This window comes from Phyllobates terribilis, unplaced genomic scaffold (assembly GCF_046119375.1).
Source record: "Phyllobates terribilis strain yellow unplaced genomic scaffold, ASM4611937v1 Scaffold_7__3_contigs__length_470593459, whole genome shotgun sequence".
Taxonomy (NCBI): Eukaryota; Metazoa; Chordata; class Amphibia; order Anura; family Dendrobatidae; genus Phyllobates; species Phyllobates terribilis.
In genome coordinates, this window is record NW_027362767.1 from 391,931,966 (window position 1) to 391,944,709 (window position 12,744).

A 12,744-nucleotide genomic window follows, 5' to 3' on the forward strand; every position below is an offset into this window, starting at 1 on the left:
GTGGTCCAAAATTCCTCCAGAGCACTGTAAAAGACTAATTGCCAGTTATCGCAAACGCTTGATTGCAGTTGTTGCTGCTAAGGGTGGCCCAACCAGTTATTAGGTTTAGGGGGCAATCACTTTTTCACACAGGGCCCTGTAGGTTTGGATTTCTTTTTCCCTTAATAAGACCTTCATTTAAAAACTGCATTTTGTGTTTACTTGTGATATCTTTGTCTAATATTTACATTTGTTTTGTGATCTGAAACATTTAAGTGTGACAAACATGCAAAAGAAAAAGAAATTAGGAAGGGGCAACACTTGCTTACACCACTATACATCAAAGGTTGTGAAAGAGTTAAGTAGTATTCATGGGGTTATTGGTTGAGAGTCTTGTTAACTGCTGATTTCTAAAACATTTTTGCATGTTACAGTTTGCACAATTTACTGTAATTAAAGTAATCAAAAAGTACTCAATATAGACATAAGATAAATATTTATTTAGCTTTTGTCAAAATATGTTGACTCTCTGAATAGTAAGACCAGGTCATCATGCATTATATGTGTCACACATGTTATACTACACGTGAAAAATTCACTTTATATAATTTGCAAAAGAAATTATTTGTGGTTTTATGTTTTTTTTCCTGTGATTCCATTTTCTTATCATCCGTGGCCAAAATTACATTCTTGGGATGAATGACATCCGATAAGTTTTGGGAACATTTGCAAAACCCGCCATCAGCGGCCTGATATCTTGTTCTGTGAAGGTTTTCTCTGGAATTAATTTGAAGTGCTGTAAGATAGCTGTAAAGAAAATGAATAATTCCATCCTGGCCAAACCTTCTCCAAGACACATCCGCTTTCCTAATAAGAGAAAAACATGTTAGCTGCAAATTCTACTTGATTGATTGCATTCCACCATAAATTGGACATACTGCCTCCTTTGGCACTTTGAGTATGATTTTATTTCTCATTGCCTTTGAAACAAAGATCTATCTCTCTAATGCCATACGTAGACTTTAACCCTAGAATATGTGACGTCTGAAATATACACTTTCACGTAACCCGGGCCTTTTATGCCCTTGTGCAAATCATATGGAGGAAGTCAAATAAATAATTTTTACAAGTTTATTTCAAAATTGCAAAGTAAGATATGAAAAATGCACACCATTATAATTATAATTGTTTGCAGAAAACACCAAAAAAGTAAGTACATGGGCCTAAAAGGCCCACATTATGCATTCTATGTGAGGAATTCTATTTATCATTTAACAATTTTTTTTTCAAGTTTAAAAGATATGAAAAACACACAAAAAAGGTTATATAAATGTTGAAATAAACTAGATGCAGTTACATTTCTTTTCCAACTTTTCCTGTTCAATAAAAATTTTTAGCCCAAAAGTTTCAAAAGCACTTCCATAAAAAGCATTATAAAGCAGTATACTCACCCCCCTAAGAAGAAGCAAGCCGCGAAATGTGCGCGTCGGGGTTTTTTCATCAGCCAGGTCATATAATTATTAATTATTGATGATTAACTTATATTATTCCCCTCACCATTTTGTGATCATGGTTATTGTTTTTTACCTTATTCTATGGTCTTATGGAGGTGCTAACATTTTTTGATTCTATTGATTTCACTTTATATATATGACAGCTTATTTGCACATTGCTCATTCATATGCTCTTTATATGAATTATATTCTGCACTTGTTATATCTGTGGCCTTGAGAAGGTGCTTGCGTTATTTGCACTATCAATTGCACCTTATAATTGTAGCTCAGTATTTATTGCCTCAAGGTGGTGCTTAGTCTTTCTGCACTATTAATTTGCACTTTACATTAATGGTAGTTGATTTGCACTGTAGCTAATAGAACTTTATGTGATCTGATTTTTCTACTTATTTCTATTGGTAAAATACCCAGTACATTCCTCAATGCTTATAATTTGATATACTTAATCAACATAATTATGGTTCAGTATTTTTTTGTGATTTTGAGCATTTGCTCTATATGTTGGATATATCATGATATGACTTCCCACTTTTTATGTGTTTTATTTTGTATTTTAAGTATATGTCAATAAAAATTCTATTTTATTCTATTGATGCTAATCTTCCAGTTGTTTATAGATTTTCCTTTTCAATGTTGATCTTCTGCACAATTTAAACGTTATCTTTTCTGAAGAATGTTCTTTACAGACATTTTCTCCACAAATGGAACAGAAATGCTCAGTTATCCTGTCTTTGTTTGTCGGACAAATAAAACAATGCTTTTGTATTCTTTCTCCTGGCTCTGGAATTGCCTGAAAATGGAATATGCCACACTATTTCATAACTTCTCTAGTTTACTTTGGCAAGCATTTTATGTTGCTTTGCTGCTTCATAGTAACATAGTTACACAGTTTTTTAAAGTTGAAGGAAGACTAAGTCCATCTAATTCAACCCATAGCCTAACATGTTGATCCAGAGGAAGGCAATTACATGGCAAAGGTCCTTCAAGAATATGCATCTCCTGTCCTTCCTCCTAGCATGAAAATCAGGATGAGTTTCAGTATAAATAATGTAGGAATTAAGGGCTGATACATCAAGTGTGGCACCCCAGGGGTCTGGTTTCCACAGTAACAGCAATGTTATGTCTGAGAGCAGGTGGGAGGTCTCTTGGTCAGGAATCCTATGCATGCCACACCTCCTGCCCAGTCCTGGGAGGGGAAGAACTTCCCCTATATAAACCTGGGGCTGAGGCAGGGTTAGTGTGTAGAGAAGAAGTAGAGACAGAGAAGCAGATATAGGAAAAGAACATCAGGAGCTCTGTGGGAGCAGTGCTACAAGGAGTCAGGGGCTGGCAGCTGCAGAGCTCGCCCTGACTGAGAAGTTATCACCGGACCCGGAGTCCGAGGCTGTGGGGACTAACTCCTATCCAGCAGCAGAAACTGACCGGCAGGGGATTGCAGGTCCTCTGGCCCAGAAACCCGAAGGCACGGTCACACGCGTGGGACCAGCACCGCCGTCGTGGAGCGGAAGCTACTAGAAGGCCCCGAGTCACCGGCCATACGGGTGAGCACCACACGGTACACTCAGGGACGTGGGCTACTTATACCCGCCTCTAGCAAGGTAGCCAGAAGAGTATCGTTAGTTTGGGAGGCCTACAACTCCGCCTGGCCAGGGGAGATCCCATCTGCTCAAGGACTGACCAGGCCCCAATCGCTAGCCAGTACTCCGGGAGGGTCTGTCTTTGTCACCAGTAAAGACCCTGAACTACACCGTATCGTCTCCGAGTGGTTCCTGCTACCCCCATCATCCACGTTGGCTGCCCTGAGGCCATACCCCTCCCGTTGGGGGTTATACTATCATGCTGCACAATCCTACCACCGGCCTCAGCGGTCTGCCCTGCAGCAGCAGCTCCTTAGCTGCACACAACGGGTGGCGTAGTCGTCCAACATCTACCGCTAATACAGCGCCACTTAGTCTGACTCCCTGGGCACGGACCGGGTCACCGCCACGAGACTACAACCCTCAACAGATCCGGCTCCGGGTAAGCTCCCGCGTGCGCAACGCTGCGCAACACAGGCCCAGGGGCGCGTCAACTTTTGGCGTAGTCGGCAGGATTTCGTGCCCGCAACCACCGGGTACTGCGTGCCTGAAAAAGACTGTTCAAACTTACCAGTGGTGAAGATTCCCGCCATCCGTGGAGGTTTCCCGCCATCCGGCGCCATCTTCTACCTTCTTCCCGCCATCCGCGAGGTTTTCCCGCCATCCGGCGCCATCTTCTGCCTTCTTCCCGCCATCCGTGGAGTTTTCCCGCCGTTGGACGCCATCTTGAGGACGCCGCGCGGGAAGAAGAGGGGCGTGGACTCCGAAAGCGCGCGAGAACTGAAGCCCCGCCTCACGTCCGGACGCTGCGTAAGGTCCTGGAAGGAGCCCAGCAGACGCCGACGTCACAGGAGCGCGACGGAAGGTCCTCAACCCTGACGATCCACTGCGGAGCCGCGGCCTACGGAAGAGGATCATCGCAAGGTAGGCCACGGTCCACTAGGGGGGAGAAGGATGTCGGATACGGAGGAGAGCTTCACCGCTCCAACCCCCGCCAGCGCCACCGCTGTTGCGGTCATGCCTTTCACCATGCCCTATATCCCGGGGGCAGCCTGGCTACCCCAGCACTCAGGGGAGTCACATACCCTGCAGGACTTTGGAGAAAAGCTGGATAGCCTCTTCCAGGTGTACCCCCTCACAGAAGAGCAAAAAGTGAGCATCCTGGTGGCCCAATTAACCGGGGCAGCCCAAAGGGAGGTAAAGTCCTGGCCACCTGGGGGAGGACTGTCGCAGGGATACTAACCCAGCTGAAGGACACCTTTGATACCCGCACCTCAGCCGAGATCAAGCTTAGATTCTACGGGTGCAAACAGCGGGCACATGAGAGTATAAGGGACTATGCCCTGAACCTACAAGAGGCCCTGAGAGCCATTAAGCAGACCGACCCTGACGGCGTGGGAGACGAGGACAGGCTGTTGACTGAACAATTTATAGAGGGTTTATATTGCAATGCCCACCGAACCCAGTTGCGGGCAATGGCCTTACAGGACCCTCATCTGGGATTTGCACAGTTCAAGGACAGAGCCATCCGGGTGCTCCGAGAACCGGCACCAGGTGGCGTTGTGACCCACAGACGCCCCACTACCACTTACCACCAGGAGGCGGCGCCCTTGTCGGCAGGGCCTGTGGGAGCTGATGCGCAGGCTTTGAACAATGACTCGGCTCCAGACCTGCATCATCAGGTCCAAGAGCTAGCTAAAAGCGTTGCTGCACTAACCCGAACTGTGCAGTCTTTACAGGTTTCCACTCCAGGGAATATCCAGCTGGCATCCGGACCGGAGGACATCCCGTGGCGTCGACCAAGGAGGACCCCACCGGCCAGAGGAAGACCCAGCGACCGATACAACGAGGACGGACGACCCATCTGCCGCCGCTGCAATCAACCCGGACATATGGCAAGGTACTGTCCTTTAAACTGGCACAACCTAGGGTAGAGGGCCAACCCCTAGGAAAAAGATCATCAGGCCCATCGAACTGGCGCGACAAATATGTGGGAGGACGTCCAGTCTTGCCTGTGGTACTGGATGGCATCCCTATGAGTGCCCTACTGGACACCGGGTCACAGGTCACCACCATCCCGTACGTGCTCTTCAAGCAGTACTGGAATGACTCGGATATCACCCGCTACCCTGACGACGACTTGAGTATCATCGCCAGCAATGGTCAGCCCGTGCCACAGATTGGATTTAAAGAGGTGACCATTAAAATCGGTAGAGTCGAACTGGCAGCACAGGGACTGATCATTGTAGACATTGACAAACACGAGAGTCACCCAAAGATAACTCTAGGAACTAATGTAATTGAAAATTGTCTTGCAGAGGTGATTTTCCTTTTACAGCAGGTTGCCAAGAACGCCAGCTCCGGCCAGCAGCGAGTGCTCCAGAAAGAGATCCGGGCACTGATGCGACGGCAACAGCTAGAACTCTCCGGTGGTGAGATTGGTAGCGTAAGAATGTGTGACCCTTTCCCTATTGCCATGCCCCCAAAAAGTGAAATGATGATTTGGTGCCGGGCAGCTATTGGTCTGAGAGGTAGAGATTACCAGGCAATGGTAGAACCAGTTTACTCAGACAGTAGGCCCACCATTTTGACAGCACGGGGGGTGGTCAATGTACGCCATGGGAGGGTGCCCGTTCGCATAATAAATATCGGGAAGAGGGAAGTGTACCTGCCCCGGTATGCCACGCTAGCCAAATTGTATACCATCAATCAAGATTCCATACAGTCCGTGGAACCCTTGCCTCCATCTTCCCCGGAGGAAGGTAACGGCTCTAAGAAAACAATGGAGGACTGGTGTCAGCAACTACATTTGGGTACTGACTCCACTCCCTCACACCAGAAACAGGGAGTCTATCGGGTGGTTCAAGAGTACGAGAGAGTGTTTAGTAAACACCCGTTAGACTTCGGGCGAGTCAAGGGGGTAGAACACCACATGCCCACGGGAGACCATCCTCCCATAACAGAGAGGTATCGACCCGTACCCCCTGCACACTACCAACACGCCAAGGGGATGCTTAGAGACATGAAGGAGGCTGGGGTGATCAGGGATAGCTGTAGCCCCTGGGCAGCTCCACTAGTCTTAGTCAAAAAGAAAGACAACACCATGAGGATGTGTGTAGATTACCGGAAAATCAACCGTATCACACACAAGGATGCGTACCCCTTACCAAGGATAGAGGAGTCTTTGGCTGCTTTAAGATCTGCTAACTTCTTCTCTACCTTGGATCTCACTAGCGGGTACTGGCAGGTTCCTGTAGCAGAGGCGGACCGGGAGAAGACCGCATTCACCACCCCGATGGGACTTAGCGAGTTTACCTGCATGCCGTTCGGACTCTGCAATGCACCAGGAACCTTCCAACGATTAATGGAGTGCTGTCTGGGCCACAGAAATTTCGAGACGGTCCTGTTGTACCTGGACGATGTCATCGTATATTCCAAGACGTATGAGGACCACCTGAAACACCTGGCGGAAGTGTTCGAAGCTCTGGCAAGCTACGGCCTAAAGGTGAAACCCTCCAAGTGTCACCTCCTGAAACCAAAGGTGCAGTACCTGGGACACGTGGTGAGCGCTGATGGAGTGGCTCCCGACCCTGATAAGATCACCGCAATTAAGGAATGGCCAAGTCCCTCCAGTGTAAAGGAAGTGCGGCAGTTCCTCGGGTTGGTAGGCTATTACCGCAGATTCATCCCCGGTTTCAACAAAAAGGCAGCTCCTATGCAGGACCTCCTGATAGGCCAGTCCCGGAAGGCCAAGAACCAGAAGCCACCCTTCAGATGGGAGAAGTTAGAAGAAGAGTCCTTCCGCCAGCTGAAGATGGCCCTCACGGGGGATGAAATCCTGGCGTACCCTGATTACAGCCAGCCCTTTATCCTCTACACCGACGCAAGTAACATCGGGCTAGGAGCCGTGCTGTCCCAGATCCAGCAGGGGAAAGAACGAGTAATCGCTTACGCCAGCCGAAAACTGCGACCCACCGAGAGAAACCCTGAGAATTACAGCTCATTTAAGCTAGAGTTCCTGGCAGTGGTGTGGGCAGTCACCGAACGCTTTAAGCACTACCTCGCTTCCTCCCGGTTCACCGTGTACACGGATAACAACCCGTTGACACACCTGGACACAGCAAGACTCTGTGCCCTAGAGCAGAGATGGATGGCCCGTCTGTCCAACTACGAGTTCACAATCAAATACCGGGCAGGACGCTCCAATACCAACGCGGACGCGCTGTCCAGGATGCCAAACCTACCGGACGTAGGAGAAGATCCAGAGGGACTGGAAGAAGTCGAACTCCCCGCGTTCCACCGTCATGGGACTATCCAGTATTCCCACCGGGTAAGGAGTAAGCAAGCCGCTACGTTTAACCCCTTGCCTCACTACAACTGGGCGGAAACGCAAGACAGTGACCCTGCCGTCCGACTGGTGAAGGAGATGCTGACTCGGCCAGAGGCTCGCCTTGACCCAGACGCTCCGGAGGAAGCCAAGCAACTGTGGGCTGAGAAGAGTCGACTGTTCCTTTATAAGGGGAAGTTGTGCCGCCGAATGGTTAACTCCCGGACGCATGAACTAATCTGGCAAGTAGTGGTGCCACGAAGAGACGCAGCCATGGTGATGGAGGCATACCACGACGGGGCTGGACACTTCGGATGGAAGAAGCTGGAGTTCCTGCTGCGCGGGCGGTTCCACTGGGTAGGCATGAGGGGAACCATCGAGAGGTGGTGCAGAGACTGTGGCCCGTGCAACCTAAGAAGGAAGGACCGTGCCAGCCAGAAGACTCCCCTGCAGTCCATCGTCACCCGGCAGCCGTTGGAACTGGTAGCCTTGGATCATGTAAAACTGACCCCAAGCAGAAGTGGCTACGTCTACGCGTTAACCATCGTGGATCATTACTCCCGGTTCTTGGTTGTCGTCCCCGTCAAGGACTTAACGGCTCAAACAGCAGCCAGAGCCTTCCAGCAGCACTTCTGCCGTCCGCACGGGTACCCGGACCAAGTGCTGACGGACCAGGGACCTGCCTTTGAAGCGGAGGTCTTCCAGGAATTCTGCAATCTGTATGGCTGCCGGAAGATAAGGACGACACCCTATCATCCGCAAACGAATGGACTTTGTGAGAAAATGAACCAGGTAGTAATGGATCTTCTGAAAACGTTGCCCCTGGAAGAACGCAGTCTGTGGCCTGAGAAGCTGCCCGATCTGGTGGACCTATACAACCACATCCCGGTAGGTTCCACCAACTGTACCCCGGCTTACCTAATGAGGGCGAGACCTGGTAAGTTACCTGTTGACCTGGAAATGGGAGTCCTGACACCCGAGGACACTTCACCAGAAGCAGACTGGGACACAGAGAGGCAGCAGCAGTACCGGAAAGTACAGGAGAGCGTGGAGCAAAGTCTCTGTCAAGCTAGGGAAAGACAAGAGAAAACTTACAACCAGTATGCTCCCGCTGTTCCCCTGGTACCCGGAGAGCAGGTCTTGAAGAGGAAAAGACGGCTCCACAAGTTGGACGACCAGTGGGAGAAGGACCCGTACATCGTACTGCCCTCAAGCCACGACAACCCGAAGGTCTGTACCATCAGTAAAGACGGAGGGGAAACCACAACCATTGTATCCTGGGATCACCTGAAGAAGTGTCCCGAACAGCTACGGAACCCTGGAGAGGAACAAGAAGACCCTCGACCCGTAGAGGAAAGGGAAGACATGGTTAGTACTGTGCTCGGAGACTTCCCTCGGTCTTGGACTCAAGTCAATGGCGCAGTTGTGGTACCCGTACTCACCTTCCTCCAACCAGCATCCCAAGCACCTACGGAGCAACAGGTAGAGCTGGAAGAACAGCCGGTCCAGGAGGCAGAAGACCCCACACCAGCAGACCAGGAGGATCAACCCTCTGCTTATAGTGAACCTGCCATACCTCTAGTGAGCCAAAGGGCCCGTGGACAGCTGCCCAGTTTACCCTTGACAGCTCCTACACCCTGTAGTTCAGGGCCAGACAGTCAGCTCCGTAGGTCCACTAGGGCCACTAGAGGCCAGTTACCCGCACGTTGGAGGATTTGAAGTGTATAAATTGTTTTATTTATGGTTACCTGTTTTTCTTGTTGCTTGTGTATAATTATGTGTTTCTAGTTATTTATAGGATTCCTTGGTGGATTTACCGGGAATCCTTTGTACATGGTTGGAGCGTAACCTAGGGATGGACTAAAGACTGTTAAGGACTCGGGGCAGGACAGACCCCTACCTGGTTACGTCTCCCTGTTTTGGTGAAATGGACACCTTGCTTTTCTTCAAAGACTGCTCCCGGTTGCGGACATGCCGTGACCATCTTTATGTGTTTTTCTTGTTGTATTATTATTGTTTATACCTTATTATGTTTTTCTAAAAAAAAAAAATGTTTAGTCCCGGAGTACTAAATTTCACTAGGGGGGAATGTGGCACCCCAGGGGTCTGGTTTCCACAGTAACAGCAATGTTATGTCTGAGAGCAGGTGGGAGGTCTCTTGGTCAGGAATCCTATGCATGCCACACCTCCTGCCCAGTCCTGGGAGGGGAAGAACTTCCCCTATATAAACCTGGGGCTGAGGCAGGGTTAGTGTGTAGAGAAGAAGTAGAGACAGAGAAGCAGATATAGGAAAAGAACACCAGGAGCTCTGTGGGAGCAGTGCTACAAGGAGTCAGGGGCTGGCAGCTGCAGAGCTCGCCCTGACTGAGAAGTTATCACCGGACCCGGAGTCCGAGGCTGTGGGGACTAACTCCTATCCAGCAGCAGAAACCGACCGGCAGGGGATTGCAGGTCCTCTGGCCCAGAAACCCGAAGGCACGGTCACACGCGTGGGACCAGCACCGCCGTCGTGGAGCGGAAGCTACTAGAAGGCCCCGAGTCACCGGCCATACGGGTGAGCACCACACGGTACACTCAGGGACATGGGCTACTTATACCCGCCTCTAGCAAGGTAGCCAGAAGAGTATCGTTAGTTTGGGAGGCCTACAACTCCGCCTGGCCAGGGGAGATCCCATCTGCTCAAGGACTGACCAGGCCCCAATCGCTAGCCAGTACTCCGGGAGGGTCTGTCTTTGTCACCAGTAAAGACCCTGAACTACACCGTACCGTCTCCGAGTGGTTCCTGCTACCCCCATCATCCACGTCGGCTGCCCTGAGGCCATACCCCTCCCGTTGGGGGTTATACTATCACGCTGCACAATCCTACCACCGGCCTCAGCGGTCTGCCCTGCAGCAGCAGCTCCTTAGCTGCACACAACGGGTGGCGTAGTCGTCCAACATCTACCGCTAATACAGCGCCACTTAGTCTGACTCCCTGGGCACGGACCGGGTCACCGCCACGAGACTACAACCCTCAACAGATCCGGCTCCGGGTAAGCTCCCGCGTGCGCAACGCTGCGCGACACAGGCCCAGGGGCGCGTCACAAGCATATTTGAAAAAATGACTACAGGCCAATGTTGTGTTTGCCTCTGGGATGAATATTCTCCAACCATTTCATCCATCTTGTCCACACCTCCTTTAGTTTTATTATAGTGCAGGATGATTTCTGGTTTTTGTTTCCGGTCAATACTGGAACCATGAGTAATATAACGGATTTTTCCTTCTTCGCTTTGCAAGACACCATTGTTTCTTTGTTGCTGAAGCCAAAGACAATATCACAAAATAATCGCTGTGGAATGTGCTTCATTACTGGGGGGAATATCTCATCAATTTGGCTTCATAGTACCAACAACTGTAAGATCTTTTTCAAGCAAAAAATTGCCCAGTTCAACATTTGTAAAGTAATTGTCCATTGTAATGTTTCTACTAGAATTGTAAATTGGTACAGCAAGTTTTTTACAATGTCAGAACTTAGATCTTCCTGCACTGGAGCAACAACTTCTTTGCCACAGTAAATAAGCCCATTCATCCCATAATAATTTGCAGAATCACACATCCAGAATATTTTTATTCCATACTTAGCTGGTTTACAAGGCATATATTGAATGAATTAGACCTATAGCAGGAGAGAATGTATTGTAAACATGCCAACACTATAAAAACCACTACCCAAATAGCAAAAAAGTACAAGATTAGAAGAAAACTATAAGGGAATAAATTAGTACACAATTCAAATATAATAATAATTTTTTTTATTAATTGAAAAGACACCTCATGACAAAGACTATTAAAAAATACGTATACCAATTAAAATGAAAAACAGGGAGGGCAAGGAACCATCAGCAGCATGTACACATAGAGAACAACCAAAATCTAAATAAAGTGCACAGTGCCAATATTGTAAAAATCAATTTAAATGTATACAAAAGATGTGTAAATACACACAATAATGAATAGTATAACCTAATATCGTCTCTATGCAGTTATAAAAAGTGCATAGTGCTAATAAATATCTAAATAAAGTGCTTGAATAATGAATAAATATAGGACAGTGCCCATGAGATAGAAATAAATACAGCAAATAGGTATAAATAGAGAGTGACTAACCATGAGCCATGCTGAGGATGCGTCCTTGACGTCCCCCACTCCAATGCGCGTTTCACACGGGCTTCTTCAGGGAGTGATGAAGTGGGGGCAGGCTGACATGCACTATATAGCCCCGTAGATTATAGATAGATATTTATACATTTCTAGATCTCACTTTTTCATTTTTTCATGGCACATGTGTCATTTTATATAATGATTCACTTCATTATTATTTCTTATATTCAATGTAATTTTAGTTGCTATATGGGTCTATTTATTCTTTTATTGTATGAAAAATATGAGTAATCATCTTTAATGTCATTGATTTCTTTCATTTAATTATGTAATGCCTTTTTACTGCTATTTTTAGTGCTAGCCAGAATGTATTGCTTTTTAATAATTATACTGACATGTATTGCCCCTCTTACAACACTGTTATATATTGTAGTATTTTGCTCTTTGAATAGCCCATTTTCAATATGGCATTTTAGATGCTGAGCGCATTCCAGCTATTCCGGCGGGCATGCGCGGTCTGTCACTGATGTAACGAGTGGCGCCTTCTAGTAACGCTTCCGGGGCCTTGGTGATGTATGTGCGGCATCGCTGGCAAGTTGCGGCATGCGCCATGTAATTGGTGCCCTATTTTACAAGCCACGAATGGTCTATCTATATAAGGGGCTATATAGTGCATTTCAGCCTCCCCCCCACTCAGGGCCGGCTCCAGGTTTTTTTGGGGGCCCTGGGCGAAAGAGTCTCACTGGGCCCCTTTAACACATACCACGATTCATGATGCACAGATACCCCAGAGAAATATATATATATATATATATATATATAGTACAATGCAGAAGATTTCACTTCTTACATTACATGACCGATACTGGCCCCCATATAACGCTCCACACAGAATACTGGCCCCCATAAAATGCTCCATACAGAATACTGGCCCCCATAAAATGCTTCATACAGGATACTGGCCCCCATATAACGCTCCATACAGGATATTGGCCCCCATAAAATGCTCCCTACAGAATACTGGCCCCCATAAAATGCTCCATACAGGATACTGGCCCCCATATAACGCTCCATACAGGATACTGGCCCCATATAACGCTCCATACAGGTTACTGGCCCCCATATAATGCTCCATACAGGATATTGGCCCCCATATAATGCTCCATACAGAATACTGGTCCCCATATAACGCTCCATGCAGGCTGT

The 12,744-nt window shown here is 47.9% G+C and overlaps 1 protein-coding gene across 1 annotated transcript in view; it reads right to left on the reverse strand.

The window, feature by feature from the left end:
- Positions 1 to 495: 495 nt before the first annotated feature.
- The window catches only part of LOC141154963 (cytochrome P450 2G1-like), a 128,181-nt gene continuing 115,932 nt past the window's right edge, over positions 496 to 12,744 (reverse strand). Inside the window, exon 9 of the mRNA XM_073641542.1 lies at positions 496 to 846. Within this exon, the coding sequence (XP_073497643.1) occupies positions 662 to 846 (185 nt within the window). The 3' untranslated portion in view covers positions 496 to 661. The remainder of the gene's footprint in view (positions 847 to 12,744) is intronic.